The 26,990-nt window shown below is 46.9% G+C and overlaps 1 protein-coding gene across 1 annotated transcript in view; it reads right to left on the bottom strand.

Moving 5' to 3' along the window:
• Positions 1-26,990, bottom strand: part of LOC135559289 (E3 ubiquitin-protein ligase HUWE1-like) — an 83,746-nt gene that overhangs the window by 48,503 nt on the left and 8,253 nt on the right. Inside the window, 36 exon segments of the mRNA XM_064993481.1 lie at positions 446-541; positions 729-851; positions 1,795-1,851; positions 3,218-3,402; positions 3,562-3,655; positions 3,799-3,921; positions 4,314-4,551; positions 4,813-4,935; positions 5,482-5,698; positions 5,964-6,152; positions 6,424-6,539; positions 7,409-7,542; positions 7,820-8,065; positions 8,381-8,557; positions 10,255-10,312; positions 10,498-10,700; positions 11,397-11,488; positions 12,899-13,076; positions 13,957-14,063; positions 14,280-14,360; positions 14,588-14,689; positions 14,822-14,929; positions 19,194-19,314; positions 19,674-19,814; positions 20,200-20,327; positions 20,784-20,934; positions 21,343-21,443; positions 21,794-21,962; positions 22,159-22,206; positions 22,349-22,426; positions 22,671-22,733; positions 23,072-23,224; positions 23,718-23,924; positions 24,408-24,506; positions 24,617-24,686; positions 24,923-24,973. Of these exon segments, the coding sequence (XP_064849553.1) occupies positions 446-541; positions 729-851; positions 1,795-1,851; positions 3,218-3,402; positions 3,562-3,655; positions 3,799-3,921; positions 4,314-4,551; positions 4,813-4,935; positions 5,482-5,698; positions 5,964-6,152; positions 6,424-6,539; positions 7,409-7,542; positions 7,820-8,065; positions 8,381-8,557; positions 10,255-10,312; positions 10,498-10,700; positions 11,397-11,488; positions 12,899-13,076; positions 13,957-14,063; positions 14,280-14,360; positions 14,588-14,689; positions 14,822-14,929; positions 19,194-19,314; positions 19,674-19,814; positions 20,200-20,327; positions 20,784-20,934; positions 21,343-21,443; positions 21,794-21,962; positions 22,159-22,206; positions 22,349-22,426; positions 22,671-22,733; positions 23,072-23,224; positions 23,718-23,924; positions 24,408-24,506; positions 24,617-24,661 (4,551 nt within the window). The 5' untranslated portion in view covers positions 24,662-24,686; positions 24,923-24,973.

Below are 26,990 nucleotides of genomic sequence, written 5' to 3'. Positions count from 1 at the left end.
GTTCGCGCCCGGGTATGGGCGAGGGGACGGTCTAAAGTTAAAAACTGTTACACTGGCTACTTTTTCTATTTGGCTGGCTAATCCATGTGCTTGTGGAAAACACTATCCTTTTACATTTCAGACATTAGCAGATTCTCTTATCCAGAGCAACTAGGGTTAAGTGCCTTGCTTAAGGGCGCATTAACAGATTTTTCACCTAGTCTGCTCAGGGATTAGTACCAGCAACCTTTCAGTTACTGGCCCAATGCTTTTAACCGCTAGGCTACACCCCTATCCAATACTTTCAGATCTACACAAGTGCCTAGGGTGTATTGTAAACTCCACAGCCCCTTTCTGGAGGGGGCCCTGGTTATTCATTCATGAGCCGATGTCCATTCATTCGGCAATATGTTCCATCCGTACGCCTGTGAGTGGGGCGTGTCTTAGTGTGTGTGTGGCAGCGCACCTCGGGCGAATCAGAGCGCTGTTCCATGCTGACCTCTTGTCCCAGAGACATGGCGATGGCTCTCATCATCTGGTCCTCCTCTGACATGGTCATGTCCTACACACAGACCAACAGAGTACACAACACGCATTACGGGAGGAGACACGTGTGTGTGTGTGTTCCTATGTGTGTGGACCTGTGCATGCGTGTAATATGAGTATATAGTGTGCCAATGGACCGTGGCTGAGTATGCATGATCTGTATTTACGTGTGCGTTCCCATGTAAGTGAGTGTGTGGGCATACCCTGACGGCTCCGCTGAGTAGAGGAGGAGGGTGTGTGAGCAGGTACTCTGTGGCCTGCTCCATGGTGCTGGTGTTCACCAGGGCCTCCATGGCATGCTCTCTGGAGAAACCCATGTCCATCAGCTACATAGAGGAGAGAACAATGGTTAAAAACCACAGAGAGGCCGAGCACAGGACAGGGTTAGAGGGGAAACGGGTCACAGGACAGGGTTAGAGGGGAAACGGGTCACAGCACAGGGTTAGAGGGGAAACGGGTCACAGCACAGGGTTAGAGGGGAAACGGGTCACAGGACAGGGTTAGAGGGGAAACGGGTCACAGGACAGGGTTAGAGAAAACTTCCTTCTAGGGAGTAATTTCCCTAGCCCCTGTATTGCTTACTCTTTGGTGTTCTAGGCTGGGTATCTGTAAAGCACTGTCATAACTGCTGGGGTGTGTGTGTGTGTGTGTGAAAGGAGAGAGAGATAAAAGGAGCCGACTATGGCTAAGGCACAGTGTGATCAGTGTGTCAATCTCACGTATTATATACAGTGACTACACAAAACATACGAAACACCTCCACTTTCCATGACAGACTGACCAGGTGAAATCTATGATCCCTTATTGATGTCACTTATTAAATCCACTTTAGTGTAGAGGAGACAGGTTAAATAAGGATTTTTAAGCCTTGAGACAATTGAGACAGATTGTGTATGTGTTCCATTGAGATGGTGAATGGGCAAGACAAAATATTTAAGTGCCTTCAAACGGGGTATGTAGATTGCTGGCAGGCGCACCTGTTTGTGTCAAGAACTGCAACGCTGCTGTTTTTTTAAACCCTCAACAGTTTCCTGTGTGTATCAAAAATGCTCCACCAACCAAGGGACATCCAGCCTCCCATCCCGCCCTCCCTCCCCCCCCTCCCGCCCTCCCCCCCCTCCCTCCCTCCCTCCCCCTCCCGCCCTCCCTCCCGCCCTCTGGTTTCCTCCTGGCCACCTTCAGCCGGGAACCCATTACGAACAAGAGATCAGATTCAACTCTAGTCAAATGTGCGCTCGCGCCTGAGTGTGGAGCAGGCTAGCTGTATACCTGCTGTAGCTGCTGCTGGTTGACATTTTGCTGCCTCTCCCTGCCTCCTCCCTGAGCCTGTCACAACAAGACAAAGTGGTGCAGGCCACACCAGGGTGAGGGTTCAAGGGGACAAAAAGTTGACAACAGAACAGTGCAATTTCAACCAATGCTAACAGTGCAACCAATGCGCTCAACTGTATCTAGCAATGCTAGCAGTTATATCTATCAAAGCTGTCGAATGATGCGTGTTTAATGCCAAAAACTGTCTGAGGAAAACGGTCTGAGGAAAACGGTCTATGAGGAAAACGGTCTGACAAAAACGGTCTACGAGGAAAACGGTCTACGAGGAAAACGGTCTACGAGGAAAACGGTCTACGAGGAAAACGGTCTATGAGGAAAACGGTCTATGAGGAAAACGGTCTATGAGGAAAACGGTCTGACGAAAACGGTCTACGAGGAAAACGGTCTACGAGGAAAACGGTCTACGAGGAAAACGGTCTGACAAAAACGGTCTACGAGGAAAACGGTCTACGAGGAAAACGGTCTACGAGGAAAACGGTCTACGAGGAAAACGGTCTGAGGAAAAAACGGTCTACAATAATTCAGTGTATAAACACATTGTATCAAATAATTCAGAAAACGGTCTACGAGGAAAACGGTCTACGAGGAAAACGGTCTCACGAGGAAAACGGTCTACGAGGAAAACGGTCTACGAGGAAAACGGTCTACGAGGAAAACGGTCTATGAGGAAAACGGTCTACGAGGAAAACGGTCTACGAGGAAAACGGTCTACGAGGAAAACGGTCTACGAGGAAAACGGTCTACGAGGAAAACGGTCTACGAGGAAAACGGTCTATGAGGAAAACGGTCTATGAGGAAAACGGTCTATGAGGAAAACGGTCTACGAGGAAAACGGTCTACGAGGAAAACGGTCTCGAGGAAAACGGTCTCGAGGAAAACGGTCTGCACGAGGAAAACGGTCTGACAAAAACGGTCTAGGAAAACGGTCTACGAGGAAAACGGTCTACGAGGAAAACGGTCTACGAGGAAAACGGTCTACGAGGAAAACGGTCTACGAGGAAAACGGTCTATGAGGAAAACGGTCTAAAAAACGGTCTACTTGTGTTACATTACTAACAATGAGGAAAACGGTCTACGAGGAAAACGGTCTACGAGGAAAACGGTCTACGAGGAAAACGGTCTATGAGGAAAACGGTCTATGAGGAAAACGGTCTATGAGGAAAACGGTCTATGAGGAAAACGGTCTATGAGGAAAACGGTCTATGAGGAAAACGGTCTATGAGGAAAACGGTCTATGAGGAAAACGGTCTATGAGGAAAACCATCTGACAAAAACTGCTATTTCCGTGAAAAAACGGTCACAAAAAGTAAAGGAATCCAAAAACACACACGGACCGGACCGACAGCCACACCCTCCTCACCTGCTGTAGCTGAGCCTGGTTAACCGGTGGCTCTCTCCTGGGAGTAGTGTTAGTGGAGTCCTCTGCTGCACCCCCTGGTGCAGGTGGTGCTGTACTGCTTCCAATGGCTGGTCCTGGAACTGACCCGGCAGGGCCCTCTCCTGCATTTACTGCTGCTCCAGGGGCCCCTGCTGATCCACCTGTGCCTGGATTAAGCATTCAAGTGTTATAAATCATTATGTGCTATTGGATAGTTATTGTGCATTTATCCTTCATGTGTATAAAAACACATTGTATCAAATAATTCAGCCTTCGCTGCCATTAATACCATGTAATGTTGTTGAAAATAAACCATTTCCTCTCACCTCCAGAACTGGGGCCTACAGGCAGCGTAGAGGCTCCAAGACCTCCCTCCTCCTCTGGACGGGCCGTGCCCTCCCTCTCCTTGGCGAGGCGCTCCTGGGAGGAAAAATTTCATTACATGCCACTAGCAACCATCCCTCAAAAGATAATTTGCCAAAGAAAGTGTTTACATTACAAATAATTCCCACCCACTAGTTTCTCTCCGAGTGTGCCACTGCACCTTATATAAAAGAACACACCTGGATGACAGGTTCTCCTCTCAGGATGTGGCACAGTATAGCTAACATGGACTCAGCCATGCGGCCCCCGTAGACTTTAAGGGGCTTTCTGTTCCACAGGCTGCAGATGCAGCTGAACGCTGCCTAAATGGGAGACAAAGAGAGTGGCTCAGGATTAGAGGGAGCAACGTGTGTTCGTCTTCTTTGAAAAATGCACCTAAAAAAAGAATACTATTTCATGTAACACCTTGTGTTACATTACTAACCTTGTGGGGACACACAATTCAGTCCCATTCAAAATCCTATTTTCCCTGACCCTAACCAGTACTCTTACCTTAACCTAATTCTAACCCCAACACTAATTTTAACCTTATCCCTAAATCCCCTTGAAATAGCATTTGACCTCGTGAGGACTAACAAAATGTCACGTAGGTCAAATTTTTGTTTGTTTACTATTCTTGTGGGGACTTCTGTTCCCCACAAGAGTAGTTAAACACATCCAGGAAAAACCACACACCACTAACCAATCCCCCTACCTTCTGAGTGACTATGAGGAATCGCAGGGCACTGAACTGTGGGGTGGTGGGGGTGACCCCGGGAACCTTGACAGGCAGGCTGTGGGGTGAGTCCAGCACAGTACTGGGGTTCACCATCTTCTCCACCAGCATCAGCCAGGCATCCAAGAACTCCCCTGTCCCGTCTGGCAGCTCTGCATGCTCCAGGCCCTCAGAGACAGGCACCTTACCACCCATAGAAAGGGCCCAGTTAAATGTCCTGGGGAGAGGAGGGGGAACGAGAGATGTGTCAGAGCTGATGGGCAGAGAAACATAAGCTCTTGTTGGGTACAAGCACAATTACGGCCCCAATGTTTCCTGGTCAGGGAAAATGCCCTACTTATAATCATTCTATTAGTAATCCTGACAATAAGGTAGTCCAAATATATATTGAGTCAGGTATTACTGGTGAGAGCTGAGCAGCAACAGTAATGAGGCTGGTTGTAGCTACAGGTCTATTAACAGACAGTGCTCTACTCACTCAAAGAGTGCGTTGTGTCCTCCGGAGCAGAAGAACTTCTGCAGCATGAGGTGGTAGGGGTACTTCCTCTCGTCAAACAGCATGGGGGACGTGAAGCCCACCGAGCAGATGAAGAAAGTCAGCCTGGAGGGGAAGACAGAGAGCAGAGACATCATGGCCATGAGAACACACATCTGATAACTCCAATCCTCTCAGATCTACAGAACAGATTTGGGGGATGTCTCGTCCCTTCTACAGAAGTATGTATTGAATTAGTGTACGCATTAGTTAAAGGAAGTTTCCACCACTGGGTTTGTAGGCGCACATTTCGTGAGATGGGTAGAGAATCCGGAAGCAACCCAAGTAGCCGTTGTGAGTAACAGAGTACCTGAAACAAGGGGTAGGGGTAACAGTAGAGTACCTGAAACAAGGGGTAGGGGTAACAGTAGAGTACCTGAAACGAGGGGTAGGGGTAACAGTAGAGTACCTGAAACGAGGGGTTGGGGTGTAGGGGTAAAAGAGTACCTGAAACGAGGGGTAGGGGTAACAGTAGAGTACCTGAAACGAGGGGTATGGGTAACAGTAGAGTACCTGAAACGAGGGGTAGGGGTAACAGTAGAGTACCTGAAACGAGGGGTATGGGTAACAGTAGAGTACCTGAAACGAGGGGTAGGGGTAACAGTAGTGTACCTGAAACGAGGGGTAGGGGTGTACGGCGGGGGCTGCCAGCTGAGGCCCTTGGTGAGCAGCTTGGTGAGGGAGGAGGCGGTGGCCCGGGCGGCGGGGGTGGGGGCTGTGCCGGTGCTGGTGGCGTGGTGAGAGCGGCGCTGTCGGACTGGAGAACCCACACACAGCTTCACCAGAAGACCAAAGAGCTCGGCCAGAGCCCGGCCCAGACGAGACGACGCTGGAGTAGAGAGGAGAGTTACCACACCAGGATGAAAGAGACAGCCTGCACTCACAAATATAGAATCAGCAGTCACAACAGACAGTGTTGCAACCTTCACCTGAGAGTTGTATGAGGCTGTATGTTTCCCATGTCTTTCTTCACTAATGCAGAGCTTCTGACAGTACATTGCTGTATTTGGTGGGATTACCAATCTACACTTAACGTATGCCTACAAATAGACAATGGTGTGAAAAAGAAAAGACAAAGCTCCTGGTGTCCTCACCAGAGAGCAGGGGTTTGATCTGCTTGATGCGAGTGGCCATGGCGGGGGTTAGTTTGGACTTGGTCTTGGGGTCAGAGGTGCCGGCGCTGGGCTCGTCAGTCTCCATGGGGGCTAGCGTGTCCCCGTCCAACCCCATCCCTTCTAGGAGACACGTGGCAGAGGGGTCCACAGCAACAGCCTCAGACTCAGCTAGCGAGAGAGAAGAATGGGCTTGTGGTTAGAGCTAGGGGTGGCTGTGCTGGAAGAGTAGTTTGGCTAAAATGAGCTTATACATTCCTTTCTTGCACATTGCTCAAATGATGCCTAAGAAACTCCAACATTCCAAAGTTGACAGTTATTTTTAGAATGTAAGAAGAAAAACGACCTGCAAAACATTGTCCTATTGCTTTCATGAATGATCATTCTTAACCAATTGATAACATCTTATTTAGTTTTTTTTCAGTAGAAGGGCGTCTCTTACCAGTTCTCCTGGATCCAGATGCAGAAGCGGTGGCTGTGGTGCTGCCAGATGGCTTCTCCTCCTTGGGAACCAGCTTCTGCATGTCAACTTGGCCGAACTCACAGCCTGGGGGGAGACTGGGAGAGGAGAGGAGAGAGAAACAGGAGAGTTAGTGTGTTCTGTCAACTGACTGCATGCTGAGAAAGAGATACAGCCACACACAGAGACGAAGGGGGAGAGAGAGAGATGAAGGGGGAGAGAGAGAGACGGAGGGAGAGAGAGAGACGGAGGGAGAGAGAGAGACGGAGGGAGAGAGAGACGGAGGGAGAGAGAGACGGAGGGAGGGAGAGAGAGAGAGACGGAGGGAGGGGAGAGAGAGAGAGAGAGACGGTGGGAGAGAGAGAGACGGAGGGGGAGAGAGAGAGAGACGGAGGGAGAGAGAGAGAGACGGAGGGAGAGAGAGAGACGGAGGGAGAGAGAGACGGAGGGAGAGAGAGAGACGGAGAGAGAGAGAGAGGAGGAGAGGAGAGAGAGAGAGAGACGGAGGGGGGAGAGAGAGAGAGAGGAGAGACGGAGGGGGAGAGAGAGAGAGAGACGGAGGGGAGAGAGAGAGAGAGAGAGGGAGGGAGAGAGAGAGAGACGGAGGGGGAGAGAGAGAGGGAGGGGAGAGAGAGAGAGACGGAGGGGGAGAGAGAGAGACGGAGGGGGAGAGAGAGAGACGGAGGGGGAGAGAGAGAGACGGAGGGGGAGAGAGAGAGAGAGAGACGGAGGAGGGGGGGAGGGAGAGAGAGAGACGGAGGGGGAGAGAGAGGGGGAGACGGAGGGGGAGAGAGAGAGACGGAGAGAGAGAGAGACGGAGAGAGAGAGAGACGGAGAGAGAGACGGGGGGGACGGGGGGGAGAGAACCAGTGAGAACCTCAAGGCCAAAGGATAGAGGGCTAAAGAGAGCTAGAACCTGGAGGAGAAAGACAGAGCGTATCAGACAGGCTTATCAGAGGTAGTGTACCTATTGGGTGTGCAGAGAGACAGCAGCACGGTGCTCTCCCAGACCAGAGAGCAGTAGAGCTGGCTCAGCTTGTTGAGAACACTCAAACCCAGCTGGGAGCCCCACTGGTTCACACTGATGGCCCTGATCTCACTCTGCACAACACACAGGGGAAGGTTAATGAACACACCCAATACCAAACCACTCACAGTCAAGCAACTCTTTCCCAACAATGACAATCCACAGAGGCGGTGTCCTCTAAATCCACAGAGGTGAGGTGCAGTACCTCTACAGTTGGTTGATTATATGCTGCTGACATCTTTCAATGAATTGAATACAAAGTCAACCTAATCTACAGCCTCTACTTTGTGGGCTACAGGTGTGGAGTGACATAACGAGAGGTCCTTGCTGATTGGTTTATCGGCATCTTACCTGCCCTACCCTACAGGTGTGCACGAACATCAGGATATAAGCGTGTGCGGCAGTGAGCGCGTGCAGCAGTGGCGTGGCGCGGGCCGATAGCGTGGCGTCGGTCACATGACCGGCGGTGGCAAGCTCTCGGAGCAGCACGGAACCCCCGGGGACCTCGATGGGGCGGTGGAGCGGCTCGAGGGCCGACAGGATGCTGTCCAGCTGACACAGCCCCTCCTGGAGCACCTTGGGTTCATGGGACAGCGTCTGGGGACCACGGGACAACACACCACGCTTCAGTATCAATACAGTACAGTCACAGGGAGAGACTGAACAGTTACATTTAACAGGTCTCCCTAGAGTTTAGTCACTACCGTCAGAGAACCTCATCAAAATACCACAGGTTATATATTCTGAAGAGGCTATAGTCCATTTTCCAGCTCTGCTTGAGCTCAATCACTAACAAATTCACTGAAATCATATCCCCACATCTCTTAGTCTCACCAGTATGGAGTTGCAGAGCCCAGCTACAGCCTCCCATCATAACCACACACCTCCCATATCCCCAGTGTCAGGTCTCACCAGTATGGACTTGCAGACCCCGGCTACAGCCTGGCAGGCAGCTGATGTGGGGAAGTCGATGGGCAGGTTGGGCAGACCCAGGATGGAGACCAGGGGCAGGAGACCCTTCTGGTTGACAAACTCCTGACAGTGGTCGTCTGTCGTGTTGTTACTAAGGATCGACTCAACAAACTTCATCTGGGAAGGAACACAAAAGGGGAATGTTAAGGGCTAAGTAATCAAATATAATTTTATTGGTCAAACACACATATTTAGCAGATGTTATTGCAGGTGTAGCTAAATGCTTGTGTTCCTAGCTCCAAAAGTGTAGTAATAACTAACAAGACAAACATCTAAAAGTAAAATAATGTCATTAAGAAACATTGAAATATTAGGATGAGCGATGTTGGAGTGGCTTTGACTAGAATACAGTAGATGCACATATGAAATGAGTAAAACCGTTTGTAAACATTAACCTTTTCACACGTACCAACAAACGGGTGTGATCGTTGTATAGTGTTCCCTGTAGCATACGATCAAACCGGTGTGATTAGAACAGTTGATGAGAACGCTTACTTACAATGTCCATTTTTGATTGTCGCAACACTTTTTTCCCACAGAAACATATTGCACAAACACAGTCCTTACAAAGTCACATCCAGAATGTGATCTATGAATGTCTGAACATTGCATCCAAAAGGAAACCAAAGTAGCTACAGCGTAACACAATCATCCAAACCGGAAAATATAGGCTACATTTGTCCTCGCGCTAACTGAGGAAAGATGGACATATTTTGTATAACTCAAATATGACTCCCGGCTGACAGAAACTACAATATGAATTAGCTAATAATAATTACTATTTATAATTAATCACATCACGGGTGAGCTCACCATTGATTGAAATAATTGAGTTAAACACTTCCTGGAAATCGAAAGTAATCCGACGATAGGTAGTTTGTGAGCGCCGGAATGTTTCTTTTTTTGCATCAACCAAAGATAAGAGACTAGATGAGTTTGGTCTGTTTATAGTATGCATGTTGAAGGGGTGTGTCTTCTACAATCATCCACTTCCCTTCATTCACTTCTGCAAGTTCACCCAAAAGAAGAGTGAACCATTCCTTCACCTCATTATAACATCTTCGGTCTGACAGATTACGTGACACCTAGAATGCATTGTATGCATACTTGATCTGCGCAAACATATGCATACTTGATCTGCGCAAACATAAATGAAGTGTGGTAGGCTCTCCTCAAAGACCGAAGTTTATCCTGCTCAGTAAAGTCTCAAACAAATTGTGTGCAACGCTGAAATCGGCTACTTCTATGTGAATTAATGAGGCGGCGGAACACACCTCAATTCAAACTGTTGTTAGAAAATAATTTGAAATTGACAAGTTGAAACGTAGACAAAAGATGTCTGGCAGGCAGCGCGTTCTAACTGTCCCGTTGTGTAATAATCACACTTTGGAACAGTGAGTGCATTCTAACATCGCGTGCATAAAACGACTCTTGCTGGGGCGACCGTTAGATATTTGGAACTCACATGTGAAAAGGTTAAAGTGACCAGTGATTCCATGTCTATGTACATAGGCAGCAGCTTCTAAGGTGCAGAGTTCACTAACAGGGTGGTAACCATCTAGTGACTGACTAAGCACGTCCCAAAAAGTGATTAGACGATAGTAGTAGTACAGTCTGCACACTGTTATACGCTCCCAGAAGTCATTATTTTGTACAAATGTTCTGTTTAATTTTGAACACAAGAGAAATGTTAATATGATCTTGCCTGTCATCACTTCATTGACAATTTTTGGTGAGTAAAGGGACTTGATTTCAGTGTGCCTTATTGCAGGTATCACATAGAATAAACAGAGAACGTGCATCAACACACGTACCACATTCAGAATGTAATCCATCAAAGGAATCGGTATCCTCTCTTCAGTGCCAACAACCCTATAGGAAAAATGACAAAAACACTATTATCTCAGCTCCCTATCAAACATGTAACAAAATATAAAATACATAAATGATTTATAAATATATAGAGAAAAATTATATCAGGGGCAATAAATCCTGAATTGATCAGGAAAGAATCACATGGCTGATTTGGAATGTCATACAGTTCAACTGGCACTGACTGTCTGTTGTTCTCTGGTTCCCCCTGCTGCTGGGTGAAGGTATGGAGCGCCTCCTCTTCCTCCTCATCTTCGCTGGAAGCCTCTTCGGCAGCGTGGGAGGAGCGTGCGGGGGGCGCGGTCACGGTGCCGTCCGTCTTCTGGATAGAGGGCTTCTGACAGATGTACTCCGGGGCTCGGCCCAGGTTACAGATCTCCTCCAGTAACTGGGAGAGGAGAGTTGACCTTTTAGTCATTCAGCAGACGCTCTTATACAGAGCGACTTACAGTTAGCGCATCCATCTTAAGATAGCTAGGTGGGACAACCACATATTACAGTAAGTACATTTTTCCTCAATAAAGTAGCTATCAGCAAAGTCGGTGCTGGCAAGATAAGACAAGTTCGAGTGCTGGTGAAAACAAGGCAAGGGTATTTGTTTTGAAGAGAAGACAAGTGTGTTAATTTACCATAACATAAAAACTCCAAGGATAAACATTAAGTTGTTCCTGTTCAGATCACATGGCCCAGCTTAAAGAAACAATCATGTTGTGCTAATGCACTATGCAGTGTACAAAGTTAATCTATATTATTAGGGTCCTAACACATGACCTGAACCAGTTGAACTCTGTGCCCTAGTTAAAAGCTACAACAAGACCTCAGTTTTTCCTGGTCAAGTCACATGGCGTTAAAACTACAAGTCCAGACATGAACAATGGGTAGGGAAACATCTTACAGTTGGAAATTGTGCTTGTGCATATACATTTAACCTGCTAAAATCGTTATATTTGTAAATTGAATACTTGTATTTGATTATTAGTAATCAAACACCAACCTGTACTGGAGTACTCACTCCCAAACCTGCTCAATGGTGCTGATCATTGCAGTTTTCCCAGGCCTCCTGTACATGTCATTGTAAACCCACCTTGATGATGGCAGTAGTGGCGTCAGTCTTCAGAGTGGGTTGGTGTCTCATCAGTTCATCCACAGCACTGCCCAGGTTGGACGCTGTATCTCCTGTACACACACAACCCAGCATGGTTACATACAGACATCTGCATCAACAGTGTATAGTGTCGCCATACTACATTGAACAAAAATATTTTGAAAAGTGTTGGTCCCATGTTTCGTGGACTGAAATAAAAGATCCCAGAAATGTTCCATGCGCATAAAAAGCTTGTTTGCATCCCTGTTAGTGATCATTTCTCCTTTGCCAAGATAATCCATCCACCTGACCGGTGTGGAATATCAAGAAGCTGATTAGACAGCATGATCATTACACAGGTGCAGCTTGTGCTGGGGACAATAAAAAGCCACAAAAATGTGCAGTTGTCACACAACACATGTCACAGATGTCTCAAGTTTGGAGGAAGTGTGCAATTGGCTTGATGACTGCAGGAGTGTCCATCAGAGACATTGACAGAGAATTGAATGTTCATTTCTCTACCATAAGCCACCTGCGTAGTTTTTAAGAATTTGGCAGTACGTACAACCGGTCTCACAACCGCAGACCACGTGTATGGTGAGCGTTATTTTGATGTCAACAAGTACCACGTGGTGGCCGTGGGGTTATGGTATGGGCAGGCATAAGATATGGACAACGAACACAATTTAAATTTACCAATGACAATTTGAATGCACAGAGATACCGTTACAAGATCCTGAGGCCCATTGTGAGGCCCATTTTTGTTTGTAGTATATTTGACCAACAGATGCATATCAGTATTCTCAGTCATGTGAAATGCATAGATTAGGTCTTAATGCATTTATTTCAATTGACTGATTTCCTTATTTGAACTGTAACTCAGCAAAATCTTTGAAACGGTTACATTTATATTTTTGTTCAGTATTGTTAGGTTCTAAATAAACAGAGTAAAAACTAACGCACAACTAGCTAAAGCTCAAACCAAGTTAATTCACCCACTGAGTCAAACAGCTGAAAAGACAGACATGTTTCCACCAGCACCAGTATTTAAACCCCCCTTTAGGCAGTCTCCCTTACCTCTAAACACTACATCTTTGTAGCTAGGCAGGAAGTTAAGTGATGTGGGTATTAAACTGTTCCTTCTCCCTTCACGTGACTTATCACAGTCCCCATTCCTCACTAATCCACACTTACCTGTGGCCACAACTATGTGATTGTCTTTTTCCCCTAATTAGTAACTCTACAAGCCCCTGGCTCTTATCCAACCTCCATTACAATATACATTCCTCATACATGTAACCATTAACTTCTAGTGTAGCAGGTATTTCAAATTACAACCCAACATTCCTATAACAAACACCTATTTTTCAACAGAGTGAATTGTGTCCCAATATACTAGCTTCCTTTAAGTTAACACACCTCTCTCGCCATACTAGATTGCAATCACACACACACACACACACACACACACACACACACACACACGCGCGCGCCCAACTCACCCAGAGGGTCAGAGCTGCGGCGTCGTCTCATGGCAGGCAAGTAGTCAGGTGACAACAGCACCTTGAAAAGGCGTTCAAAGGGCTGGCATTGGACGAAGGAGTGCAGGCCTCGCGCATTCAGGCACAAGGCACTGAACACGTTAGGGAGAGAACCAAGCACCTCCCGGGTAGCCGGGACCTGCAGAGAGAGAGACTGTGAGAGAGAGAAAAGGGAGAAAGAGAGAAAAAGGGGAGGAAGAGAGAGAGCGAGTGAGAGACAGAGTGGCGAGGGTAGGGAACAACTGGGAGGAAGGGGACTGGGGAGGGAGGAAAGGAGGGTGAGGGGAAAGAGGGGAGGGGGTGAGGGGAAGGGGAAGAGGGGTGAGGGGAAGAGGGGGTGAGGGGAAGAGGGGTGAGGGGAAGAGGGGGTGAGGGGAAGAGGGGAGGGAGGGGAAGAGGGGGTGAGGGGAAGAGGGGGTGAGGGGAAGAGAGGGTGAGGGGAAGAGAGGGTGAGGGGAAGAGAGGGTGAGGGGAAGAGAGGGTGAGGGGAAGAGAGGGTGAGGGGAAGAGAGGGTGAGGGGAAGAGAGGGTGAGGGTAGGGCATAGGGAATCAAAACGTAAAGGCAATCAGAAGCAGGGGGAAAACAGAAGGAAAGAGTGAGGGAGGAAGGGAAGCGGTGAAACCAAGGAGGGAGAATGACTGTTTAATGCAATGCTGTGTGACAGAGGAGATGGAGGACAAGATGAAGACGAGGCAGTGTAGGCTCTACATCCACTGGCTACACCGGTGTTAATGTATGACCCTGCTGAAAAAGAAAACGGGACATTTAAACATGTCAAATGTGCAGGAGAGGACAAGAGGGAGATGAGTGTGAGCAGTGAGAGAAATGAGAGGGGGTCCGCTGAGCGACTGAAGAGGTAGAGAAAAGATTGAGAAGAAAGAGAGAAAGAGTGACCTCGCATTCAGACACCAACAACAAACTTTCCCTCGCACTTATCAAAGCCCAACCTGCATCGACAACTATGGAGTGGTCTGAATGCAGGGTGAGCCGAGAGGAAATGAGTGCTGTGGGACTCACGTCTTTGATTAGCAGGGCATGCAGCATGACGTCAGTCAAGCCATTATCCTGCAGGGAGGAGAGCAGAGATGGCTCCTGGAACACAAACACTGTCACCACCTCCGTCGCTGTGGAAGGGGGAGGGAGGGAGGGAGGGAAACGAGAGAAATATGTTTAAAATCAGAGGGGGAAAAAAAGACACTAATCAATATGGCATAATGTATGTTTTGATGGACTACACAGAACTTTCTCAATGATCAAGTGATATTAGTAAACATACTACACATTATAATGCATGTCATGGTAGATTCCTCTGAAGCATGTTGTGTGACTCGAGTACTCACCCAGTAGGAAAAGGGAAGGTCCATAGTACTCTGCATTACTGATAATGTGCTTGAGTGAGGTAGGCAAAGACCCGTCCATGACTGGAGAAGAGAGGCCATACAGAGACCAGGAGGTTAGTCGGGCTACGCCCAGGGGGAATTCATTCAACATTTTCCCATCATTGTTTTGTTGAAGCCCCAGTACCTATTATAAGCCTTACAACCTTAACCCATCTGATCATGTAAGACCAGTTCCCCTCAGGTAGCTTAAGTTTTGCGTATCTCTATTGTTCATGCTTTTTAGAGTGTGGTTATCAAAGCTCACTCACCGTGACGGATGCCATCAGAGAAGGCAGGGTCCTGGATGGCTTTCTTCAAGAAGTTTAGCATTGACTTCAGCAGAGCTGCTCTCTGGGGAATACACTGCAGGCCTGGAGGGAGAGAACACATGGGAGATGGAACACATAGGAGTGTGAGCTCCTGTGTGTGTGTGTGTTTGACTGAGCGTGTGATATTCTAAGCTGAGAATGTTTGTTTATGTGCGTTGCTATGCGAGTGTGTACCTGTGCGGGGTGTGCTGGCAGTGCTGCTCTGCGCTCGGTGGTCTGTATCAGGTCTGGAGCCAGAGGACGTTGAGGGACCAGGGCTGCTCTCCATCCTCTCTTCTGACACTTAAGAGGACACAGTTTTAGCAACCACAACACAGCTAACAGCCACACCACCACCCCACCATTGCCACAACACAGCCAACATCCACACCACAGCCAACAGTCACCAAGACACAGCCAACATCCACACCACAGCCACCACACCAGAGGGGTCAAGGTTCCAGTCGAGAAGCATGGTTTCAACTGCTTCGACAATTTTGCCTCGGTACTGCATAGGGATGTACATTAGTCAATTTTGCTGTCAACCAACTGACACTCTAACCGGTTAACAAACTATGTATAAAAATTATGTATAAACAGTAAAATGACGTGACCAACAGAAAATACTATCAGAGATCTGTATATAATGAGATTGTTATTTCTCCCCGCCCTAGCAATGGTAGTCATCCCAAGGCTGGAAGGCAGGCGACAGAAACACATTGGGCTTGTTTTGGAAGGCAGGCGACAGAAACACACATCGGGCTTGTTTTGGAAGGCAGGCGATGTAGAAACACATTGGGCTTGTTTTGGAAGGCAGGCGATGTAGAAACACATTGGGCTTGTTTTGGAAGGCAGGCGATGTAGAAACACATTGGGCTTGTTTTGGAAGGCAGGCGATGTAGAAACACATTGGGCTTGTTTTGGAAGGCAGGCGATGTAGAAACACATTGGGCTTGTTTTGGAAGGCAGGCGATGTAGAAACACATTGGGCTTGTTTTGGAAGGCAGGCGACAGAAAAACATTGGGCTTGTTTTGGAAGGCAGGCGATGTAGAAACACATTGGGCTTGTTTTGGAAGGCAGGCGACAGAAAAACACATTGGGCTTGTTTTGGACAGATTTTGGTGAGTGAAAGCTCTTAGTTCGCCTCTCCCTCTATGATACTATGCATAGAAAGACCGGGCATTTTTCTTCAAGAGCTTATTGAAAACATGTAACAATAGCAAGCCAATCGTCTTACGTGCTCAATTATAGGTTATAGCATTTTGACTGTAACTTCGGTAATGAAGCAGGTAAGTCAATCAAACAACGCAATTCCCTGGAAAAATACTTTTCTAAACCTAATGTGAGCAGATGTGACAGAAGTGGACTTGGATTGGTTGCTAACATGACTAGGATTGGTTGCTAACATGACAAGGATTGTGCCCTGGGCTTCTGGACAGCGAAAGAAAGTTGATATGATAACCAACAGAACAGGAGAGAAATTCTGGTTGACAAGCTTTCAGATAATTCCTGCCTCAAGCTCACATTGCAAAGTGGTGGGTGATGCGCTGATAGCCTGCCTACCGTTGACTATAGCCTATGTACTCGTATGGCAAATGGGAGGCGCACTTTAATTACGAGTTAAATTGAGAAAATTTTTCCTTTTCAATCATTGCCATCAAAGGCAATTGCATTTAGAATAGTTATAGGTTGCTCAATGACTGGGCTTACAAAAGCACGTTTCACTCCAGTGAGGAGTTACTCTGGCTCTGTCTGATAGGATATTCATGTATGCTGTGGGCGTGATAAGATACATGACCATAATTCCACAAAATTATGCAAATGAACCTATAGACCGATAAGCATGACTGATCAAATCTACATCCTTATGTTTATACTGCCGCCCGGCCCAGAAAGACCATTTACCAAAGATAAGTCAGATAGAAAAATTACTAAAAAGACAGTCATCACCTTTGTGCACAAAACATCCATTAAATTACTCCAATAATTGTCGCTGAGGCCGATTTTTTTCTTATTCAACACTGAAAAAATTCTAAACAACAAGAAACGTCCTCACTGTCAACTGCGTTTATTTTCAGCCAACTTCACGTGTAAATATTTGTATGAACATAAGATTCAACAACTGAGACAAACTGAACAAGTTCCACAGACATGTGACTAACAAAACTTAGTATGTAGTGTGGCCACCAGCTGTATTAAGTACTGCAGTGCATCTCCTCCTCATGGACTGCATCAGATTTGCTAGTTCTTGCTGTGAGATGTTACCCCACTCTTCCACAAAGGCACCTGCAAGTTCCCAGACATTTCTGGGGGGAATGGCCCTAGACCTTACCCTCCGATCCAACAGGTCCCAGACGTGCTCAATGGGATTGAGATCATGGCTCTTCGCTGGCCATGGCAGAACACTGACATTCCTGCCTTGCAGGCAATCATGCACGGAACAAGCAGTATGGCTGGTTGCATTGTCATGTTGGAGGGTCATGTCAGGATGAGCCTGCAGGAAGGGTACCACATGAGGGAAGAGGATGCCTTCCCTGTAACGCACAGCGTTGAGATTGCCTGCAATGACAACAAGCTCAGTCCGATGATGTTGTGACAGCGCCCCAGACCATGACGGACCCTCCACCTCAATCCCGCTCCAGAGTACAGGCCTCTGTGTAACGCTTATTCCTTCGACGATAAATGAGAATCCAACCATGACCGCTGATGAGACTCGTAAGTGAAGAGCACTGTTTGCCTGTCCTATCTGGTCCAGCAACAGTGAGTTTGTGCCCATAAGCAACGTTGTTGCTGGTGATGTCTCGTGAGGACATGCCTTACAACAGGCCTACAAGCCCTCAGTCCAGCCTCTCTCAGTCTATTGCGGAGAGTCTGCGCACTGATGGAGGGACTGTGCATTCCTGGTCTAACTCGGGCAGTTGTTGTTCCCATCCTGTACCTCAGGTGTGTTATATTCGGATGTACCGATCCTGTGGCCTGCCACTGCGAGGACGATCAGCTGTTCATCCTGTCTCCCTGTCTTAGGCGTCTCACAGTACGGACATTGCAATTTATTGCCGTGGCCACATCTGCAGTCCCCATGCTTCCTTGCAGCAGGCCAAAGGCACGTTCACACAGATGAGCAGGGACCCTGGCCACATCTGCAGTCCCCATGCTTCCTTGCAGCATGCCTAAGGCACGTTCACACAGATGAGCATGGACCCTGGCCACATCTGCAGTCCCCATGCTTCCTTGCAGCATGCCTAAGGCACGTTCACACAGATGAGCAAGGACCCTGGCCACATCTGCAGTCCCCATGCTTCCTTGCAGCATGCCAAAGGCACGTTCACACAGATGAGCATGGACCCTGACCACATCTGCAGCATGCCAAAGGCACGTCAGTGAGCCTCATGCCTCCTTGCAGCATGCCTAAGGCACGTTCACACAGATGAGTATGGACCCTGGCCACATGTGCAGTCCCCATGCTTCCTTGCAGCATGCCAAAGGCACATTCACACAGATGAGCATGGACCCTGGGCACATCTGCAGTCCTCATGCTTCCTTGCAGCATGCCAAAGGCACGTTCACACAGATGAGCATGGACCCTGGGCACATCTGCAGTCCCCATGCTTTCTTGCAGCATGCCTAAGGCACGTTCACACAGATGAGCATGGACCCTGGCCACATCTGCAGTCCCCATGCTTCCTTGCAGCATGCCAAAGGCACGTTCACACAGATGAGCATGGACCCTGGGCATCTTTCTTTTTTTCATAACTGTGACCTTAATTGCCTACCGTCTGTAAGCTGTTACTGTCTTAACGACCGTTCCACAAGTGCATTAATTGTTTATGGATCATTGAACATGCATGGGAACACTTTACAATGAAGATCTGTGAAGTTATTTGGATTTTTACAAATTATCTTTGAAAGACAGGGTCCTAAAAAAGGGACAATTCTTTTTTTGCCTGAGTTTATATTCATCCAGTGTCTGCCATGTTTTTGGATGATGTCAGCATTGCTCCTTGTGCGCATGTCATGTTGATCCATGTAAACCAGATTTAAGCACGATAGAGTCCATGAATCAGCATTCCGCGAACCTGAGTAGATTACCTTGAAAACAACAGTCGGACATCCTGGACACAGTCTCCAGTTCTTTTTAGATCTCAAGTATAACACCACCACACCCAGCCACAACGCCATAAGACCCCAGCCATACCACAACAGCCAACACTGGATCTATATTATCACCCATAACAAAGGCAAGGAAAACGTGGGAAAATGGAAGCTATTTAACTTCTTACATTCTAGTTTTGGGAATTGATTAGTTTGCAGGTAATGACCGTAACACAATACATAGCTAGCTAACTATTATAGAACAATTACTGGACAGTACCTCCACATACCATTTAACCCTCAACAAAAGTCAAACAAATGATCTATATTGACTGACCAAAACATGGTACCAATTTTAGACTAACACCTTATAACCATGTTGATCAATTCATATGGTCTCTTCCAACTAAATGTAGGCCTATAGCCCAATGTATGGAACCACTGATTGACAATAGAAAATAAAAAGGAGCCTACAGCTTTCTGACTGGCCATCCATGTCCGTGTCCATGTCCTCAGATTCCACTGTAGAGTTGGGTCTCTGGATCTTTGGCTTGATGACAAAAGGACACTCTTTTCTAGACAGGTCCACCTCATGCTGCACAGAGAGACAGAGAGTGAAAGAGGGGGAGCGAGAGAGAGGGAAAGAGTTCAGGACTTTGGCAGATGGGTGTTCCAGCAGAGACTGAGCCGAGTACAGAGCCCCTAGAGTGCTGCATCAGGTCCCAGGCAGTGAGGTGCGTCGTCACCCACTCAGGTTATTTATGCAACACATTTATTATTTCCCAAGTGGGTCACAAAGGCCCCCAAAAGCCACTTCCAAGCCCTCTGGCACCAACATGTCAATTTAAACTAATAAAAGCGTTTTGGCTGGGGGCAACAGAGATAGGCAGAGGAGCCTGCACTGTATCTAGAATGGTAGGTGTGTTAGGGGTATGTGTGTGTAAAGGACCCTACCTCCAGCCTGCTGATGAAGATGGTAAGGCCGGTATGTGACTGGAAGGCTGCCATGTCCAGGTTGGTAATGAGGTCCACCACTCGAACTGCACGAGTGACAAACGTGATCTGGTCCTGCTCGTCCCCCAGGAACTTGATCACCTACAGAGGAAGGGAGTAAGGGAGGGGAGAGGGAGCTGAGACTGTGCGCATACAAACACTATGGATCAGACTCCCAGAACAAGCCTATTCTTATCTTAGAAAACAATTAAGCTCCTCTACATGGAGCCTTTTAGAGCAGAAGGGGGCTTAATTGGCGTACCTATGGGGACCATAAGCAGGAAGGATATATTTAGATCTGTTCAGCCTTTATGCAGAGCAAGTGAGTATGCTGGACTGGACATACACAGACTCTGTGGGCGATCAACAGATCATTCAAATTGTCAGACACCTGCGCAGCATACGTACATAGTGAAACCAGGCCGGCTTAGCAGAATAAAAAAGGGTGAGTAGACACATGGTCAGAGGTGACAGTGTGTTTCTTTACCTTGAGCAGGGCTTCCATCATCCCACAGGAGACCAGGGCCTCCCCCCCAGCGTCGTAGCTGGCCAGGTGGTAGAGGAAGGAGAACAAAGCAGTGGCAAACTGGTGTGGGTACGGCTCCATCAGAGGGTCTGAGGAGACAAACACCCACCGGTTAGAGGCACAGTCAGGGATATTGAACTCTGTTCAACGGTCACCTCAATTAATTATTTTTGTTGCAGGCCTTTCAGTGCAGTTGCCCATTTGTTTCGGAAGCCTTGCTTCCTAGAGCTGGGTCCATCAGCCTCCACTGGATTCTACTCAGTCACACAGACAGGCATAGTGACAGGAGACCAAAACATCCATCTTGTCTTGAAGAATAGTTCTTAAGAGGTTTTTTTCAGAACGTAGTACAACAGTCATTCATATCTGACCATAACACCAACTCTGAAGATGTGTTACTCCATTGTTTGCACCTGTCTAACTAAGTGGCTCTGGATAAGAGTGTCTGATAAAATGGCTAAAATGTAAAGGCTTGTGTTCTCATTGGACTGGCATCAAAATCGGTCCAAGTTCAAATCGATAGACCACTCAGCTAGACCACTCACCGATCATGGCCTGTATGCAGTTGCGCACCAGCACAGGCAGGAAGCCATGGTAGGAGGCTGTGCCGGTGCAGTCGATGATGTTGGACAGCTTGGGCGTCCTCTCCAGGTGCACTATGGATGTTAAGGTGCGTAAAGACGCTGCCTTTATGTCCTGAGGAAAGAGACAGGGTATTCATGAAACTAGAGAACTGCATAGAGGATTACATATAGGCCAAAGGGTATGTTGTCCTGGACTTGCAAGATATCATTATTTCCAGGATTGTCCATGACTGTGGAAACTCTTTAGGTACATATACAATGCCAAGACAATCATGATTGTATTGTCAAATCTGACCACAAACCACATTGCAATCATATTGTAATGATCACGGTCTTGTATCAGTTACATTAACTACAATCCAGTGACATCTGATACTAGTCTATAATATGACATGATAGCAGTCACAATATTGGCTCCAATTTCACACCTACTATTGGTATGTGACACAGACCCACCACCCCATTAGGGGGCAGAGGACAGCAGGATAGAGTGGAAAGGAGAAAGAATGTAATTTCTTACCACAAGCTGTTTGTCTGTAATCTGTAGCACATCTACCAGCTCCTCTATCAAGCCGTTGTAGAGAATACTGTTGGCCGACTCCTGGAGTGCATTGGAGTACACTGTGGAGGGAAAGAACCCCACAATACAATTAGCTACCACGCAAACTCACTTCAAAGAGTGATCGACATGTAATGGATGAAATGAATTGACTGCATTAATCTCCAGAGGGGAAATTGGATTTGACGCATCAGACAGACAATTCGGACACACAGGTAAACATCACAGAGACATAAGCACTGATTACCGACTGAACATAGAACTTGTAATGGTGGTTGTAGAAAAGCACCATGTCATTGGCAGTGAATGACGGTCTGAGAGTCTAGATAAAACTCTACATAGATCCAATCAATTATAACCTCTTTTGAACTATATTCAGGCAGCACACACTCCCTCCCTCCCTCCCTCTTACCCAGTATAGAGATGGCATGGAGCCTGGCCTGCACGGCCTGCAGTCTCTTCTTGTGGTTGGAGAAGCCATGGGCCAGTCTGATGTGTGTGAACAGCAGGGTCTGCTTGTCTTTAGGGATGTTATACATCACTGTAAGTGACTCCATGATCTCACTGGGACTCTCAGAGATCTGGAAAGACATCATAGAATATCAGGAACATCTGAATTTGGCCTGGGGGATAGGTTGGTTTCTTTAATATCAATGTAGGATCAATGTAAGAAAAGCAGCGAAGTCCTAAACAAATAAAAAAGGTAAATTTACTTTTGTTCAGTCTTCATTTAAATCATTAAATGCTCTGAGAAAATAGACAACATTTGTTCCTTACCTTGTCGAGCTGTTCGATGTGAATGTAGTGTAATGTGTTACTGCTGGTCTGTCAGGCAGAGAGAAAGTTCACAAATGGTCAATAAATCCACTCATAACGAGACATGCCTTACTAAAGACCAGGGACATGCATTAGTCGCCCACTAATATTTGTTTTCTGGTAGAGTACAAGGATATGTGTCAGTCTTTACCTTCCTCTCCACTTTGACCTCAGGGCCAGGTTCAGCATAGAACTCAAAGTGCAGTGTGGTGGCACTGGGAGGGTACTTCTGCTCAGGTCACCATTACAGGGATGGGGGATGCCAAGAGAAGAGATGTGGAAGGAGGGGGAAAGAGACAGGTGAAGGATGCAAACAGAGGATAGGTGAGTTGTGGGGGGGTGATAGAAACTAACATCATCAGTATCATTTGACAGTCATAATGGGAAATGTAATCATTACAAAGCAAATGAGCTGATTGTCTGGAGACCGCAAGCCTTTACAGATTGTGACAATGATAAAGGTTCAGCCTCACCGTCATAGGCAGGTCCCTGCAGCACTCGGCCAGACCGAAGCCATTCTCCTTCCCTCCCCAACTCTACAGGGATAACGTCACACATCAGACCACCTATCCAAATCGCTTCATTACCTAGGCTAAATATCAAGGCAAATACATTAACAGAGAATCATTTTTACTCTACTGCTCTATACGGTTGGCCAGTTGGTTTTGAAATACAACACCAAGTGCTAACATCAAAATAAGCTGTGGCTTGCATGTTGAAAACCTGTAAGACTGAAAGCCAAAAACAAACGGCTAGGTCACTGATTATCAACGTTTAGTCGGTTTAACATGGACATGCAGAAGAAAAGCATCAACAAGCATGTCTTCATCAGGATATCTGATAACATGTTCTCATTCTGCCACCTGTACGGTACCTCAGCCAGATGTTGGAGGCGTGCCAGCAGAGGGGTCCTCTTGTCAGAGCCCAGTCTGGTGATGTAGTTGGACCGTTTACTGAACACGTACAGGAGGTTCAGCACAGACAGCACCACCTGCATGTCACATGACGCTAACAGGGTGGTCAAGTGCTGTGAGGAGAGAAAGTGAAAGACTGACTCATTCGACCTAGGTTTGTCACAGATGCATCACCCAGAGAGGAAGAAACAGTTTATTAATTTAACCTTGACCCAGGACACGTTATTGCAATGTGTTTCCTGGATTATTTTACAAAGGCCCCCAAAGCAACACTCTATGGCAGCAAAACTGTCAATTTAAACCAAGAGGTGAAACTATTTTAGGCAGGTGGGTCCCAACAAAGCTAAGCAGGGAGGCCCACTTCACCCACACAACAGAAGAGGAAACCACGTCATTGTGAACAAATGGGTTGTGTCAGAAGGGAGAAAATGTTTAAAGGAAGTGAAAAGGGGAGGCAGCCTGAACATGAACTTGTCCAATAAGAAGTGGTCCACAGTTTAATATTCAGTATGCTCTACTAAACATGACCCTGGTCATTGTGTCAACTGGAGAGTGGTCCTACTGTCCCTGGTCATTGTGTCAACTGGAGAGAAGTCCTACTCCTACCTCTATAGAGCTGTAAAGGTGCCTGGAGAAGCTGTACTCGATGAGCAGGGCGGTGAAGTTGAGCACGGCCAACAGCAGGGCTTTGAGCTGCCCGTTGTCCGGCCGGTCACACACCAGCAGCCAGGACATGTTTTCCACCGTCTGGCCCGCGTCACACAGGATACCATCGAAACGGTCCAGCAGGTCCACCCAGTGGTACAGCTCACACTGGAAAACATATGGGCAGGTGAGGACTCAAGCAATCACTTTAGATAGAGCTAACATTCTGCTGATTCAGCATCAACACCTGGGCCACGTTCAGCAGACAAACGTTGTGGAACTTTACAGATAGAAAGGTCATGAATATAGCTGTTACATGTCAGAGGATAGTTTGTTCTACAGCCCAGGTGAACGGGATATATCCCCAGTGACGCCAATTCAGGGTCATGTCATATAATACAGTGCTTGTTTCCCAGACCCAGATTAAGCCTGGTCCTGGACTAAAACGCCTAATATTAAATCGAGGAGGAAGCTTAAAACAGTTCAGAGAAACCTGAAACGTTCCTTAAATTGGTTCTGAGAAATCTGAAACATTTCTATACATTTACCTGATCAGGTAAAGTACTGCCTATGAATGACATTGTGATCTAATACAAATAATGAATGTCACATTAACAAATAATTTGTAAAGTGCCTCTCCCTCCTGCTCACCTTGCCAATATTCCAGGTCTTGATGTGCTGCAGCTCCAACAGCAGTTGCTCGTCGCGGCATCCCTTAAGCTTCTCTATGAGCGTCCTGCAGTCCGCAGGCTGTGAGGAAGAGTGGGCAAGAGAGGAGGGGGAGACTGTAAAGGATGTAGAGTGCAGGCCCGGGTCCAACAGGGACTACAGACAGAGACAACATTGAGATGCATACTCACAGCTTCAGTGGGGGTTTTCTTTAACTTGCTTCTGTCAACCTTCATTGTCAATAGCTTCTATCTGTTGCACCTGTTGGAATGCAGAACATAATAGATTAACATGCAGTCTGTAGAAAAACAATGCATGTGTGTTTCCATGGAAATTGTGCTGTTGTGTACAGTTGCAAATGTAGGCCTTACATCTAGTCTAGCAACAACAAATGAGAAGTTAAATAGTAGATGGTAAGTTTAATTAATTTCAGACTAAAATGGAGCTTATGCAATGGGTATTTTTAAGAAGAAAAAATATATACAAGTGTCACTTACAGTTAAGTAATTTGGCAATACCCACTTAACAGCATGTTTCATTCACAATGCCTAAAACAGGAGAAAGACAGTCATTCACATTATAAAGATAAAGGCATTATGAAAGACTTTTTTTTTTTATCCTGTGTCAAGGCACTAATTTCCGTACAAGCCTTTCAACACTTGTAAGGGAGAGAATAGCGAGAAGTTTAAAATAAACTTGTCTAACCCTAACCTACACATTTAGAAATTAGGCCCTAATCAAAAAAACATTCCCATGAAAAATGGGTTTCTCTTGTCCAACCAGGGGTTGTGTTAATGCAGAATTCTGCGTTTGTCCATGGGGAAAAAATATAATGCATAAGAAATATCTTGCTGCATTTTGTAAACATATCTATAACGCCTCTTATTGTAATGTCTGCTCTGCAGAAGACTAATTTGACACTTCAGTTGCACTTCAATCGGAAGAGATTTATCAGCAGACAGCTGATGTCTAGCTACTGTTCTGTGGTGCTTTTCTTGGTGTAGCCTCAAGTGAAATGCAAGATTAATTTCAAGCAAAACGTTAGGAAATGTAGCTGGCTACATTTTTATGATAAACAGAAATATGGCCATTTTTCAATGTAAGCTCATTTACGGTTTGTGGTCATCAGCTATCCTTTAGCTCGAAAATCTATCGCCAGTTTTGTACGGCACAGCGCGGCACGGCACGGAACATACCGGACCAATTTTTCTCTCCATGACCCTGGATTTCAACCGCTAACTCTGGACATTCATACCTGGATCTCACAGCTAGCTAGCTGCTATGCGTGTGACTATCGGCTTTCGTCGATTCCGGAGCAAACATCAATTATTCCGGAGCTAGCCAGCTGAAGAGTTCCATCAATCACTCCCGGGCTGCAGTCACCTATCCGGACCCGTTTTACTGCCTACACGGAGCCCCACCGGGCCTTCACAACTGGACTGCCGACGTTATCTACCCGAAGGAGTTATCCGGCTGGCTACTCCGTCGCGACGTTACCTGAACTCCCATCTGCCAAAGGGGGTGGAGTTGCAATCTACTGCAAAGATAGCCAGCAGAGTTCTGTCCTACTATCCAGGTCTGTACCCAAACAATTTTAACTTCTACTTTTAAAAATCCACCTCTCTAAAAACAAGTCTCTCACCGTTGCCGCCTGCTATAGACCACCCTCTGCCCCAGCTGTGCTCTGGACACCATATGTGAACTGATTGCCCCCCATCTATCTTCAGAGCTCGTGCTGCTAGGCGACCTAAACTGGAACATGCTTAACACCCCAGCCATCCTACAATCTAAACTTGATGCCCTCAATCTCACACAAATTATCAATGAATCTACCAGGTACCTCCCCAAAGCCTTAAACACGGGCACCCTCATAGATATCATCCTAACCAACTTGCCCTCTAAATACACCTCTGCTGTCTTCAACCAAGATCTCAGCGATCACTGCCTCATTGCCTGCATCCGTAATGGGTCAGCGGTCAAACGACCTCCACTCATCACTGTAAAACGCTCCCTGAAACACTTCAGCGAGCAGACCTTTCTAATCGACCTGGCCGGGGTATCCTGGAAGGATATTGATCTCATCCCGTCAGTAGAGGATGCCTGGATATTTTTTTTAAATGCCTTCCTAACCATCTTAAATAAACATGCCCCGTTCAAGAAATTTTGAACCAGGAACAGATATAGCCCTTGGTTCTCCCCAGACCTGACTGCCCTTAACCAACACAAAAACATCCTATGGCATTCTGTATTAGCATCGAATAGCCCCCCGTGATATGCAGCTGTTCAGGGAAGCTAGAAACCATTATACACAGGCAGTTAGAAAAGCCAAGGCTAGCATTTTTTTGCTTCCTGCAACACTAACTCAAAAAAGTTCTGGGACACTGTAAAGTCATTGGAGAATAAGAACACCTCCTCCCAGCTGCCCACTGCACTGAAGATAGGAAACACTGTCACCACTGATAAATCCACCATAATTGAGAATTTCAATAAGCATTTTTCTACGGCTGGCCATGCTTTCCACCTGGCTACTCCTACCCCGGTCAACAGCACTGCACTCCCCACAGC

Source organism: Oncorhynchus masou, chromosome 18, assembly GCF_036934945.1.
Source record: "Oncorhynchus masou masou isolate Uvic2021 chromosome 18, UVic_Omas_1.1, whole genome shotgun sequence".
Lineage (NCBI taxonomy): Eukaryota > Metazoa > Chordata > Actinopteri > Salmoniformes > Salmonidae > Oncorhynchus > Oncorhynchus masou.
Note: the sequence above shows the minus strand (reverse complement) of the source record. Positions and strands in the feature narration are given on the sequence as shown.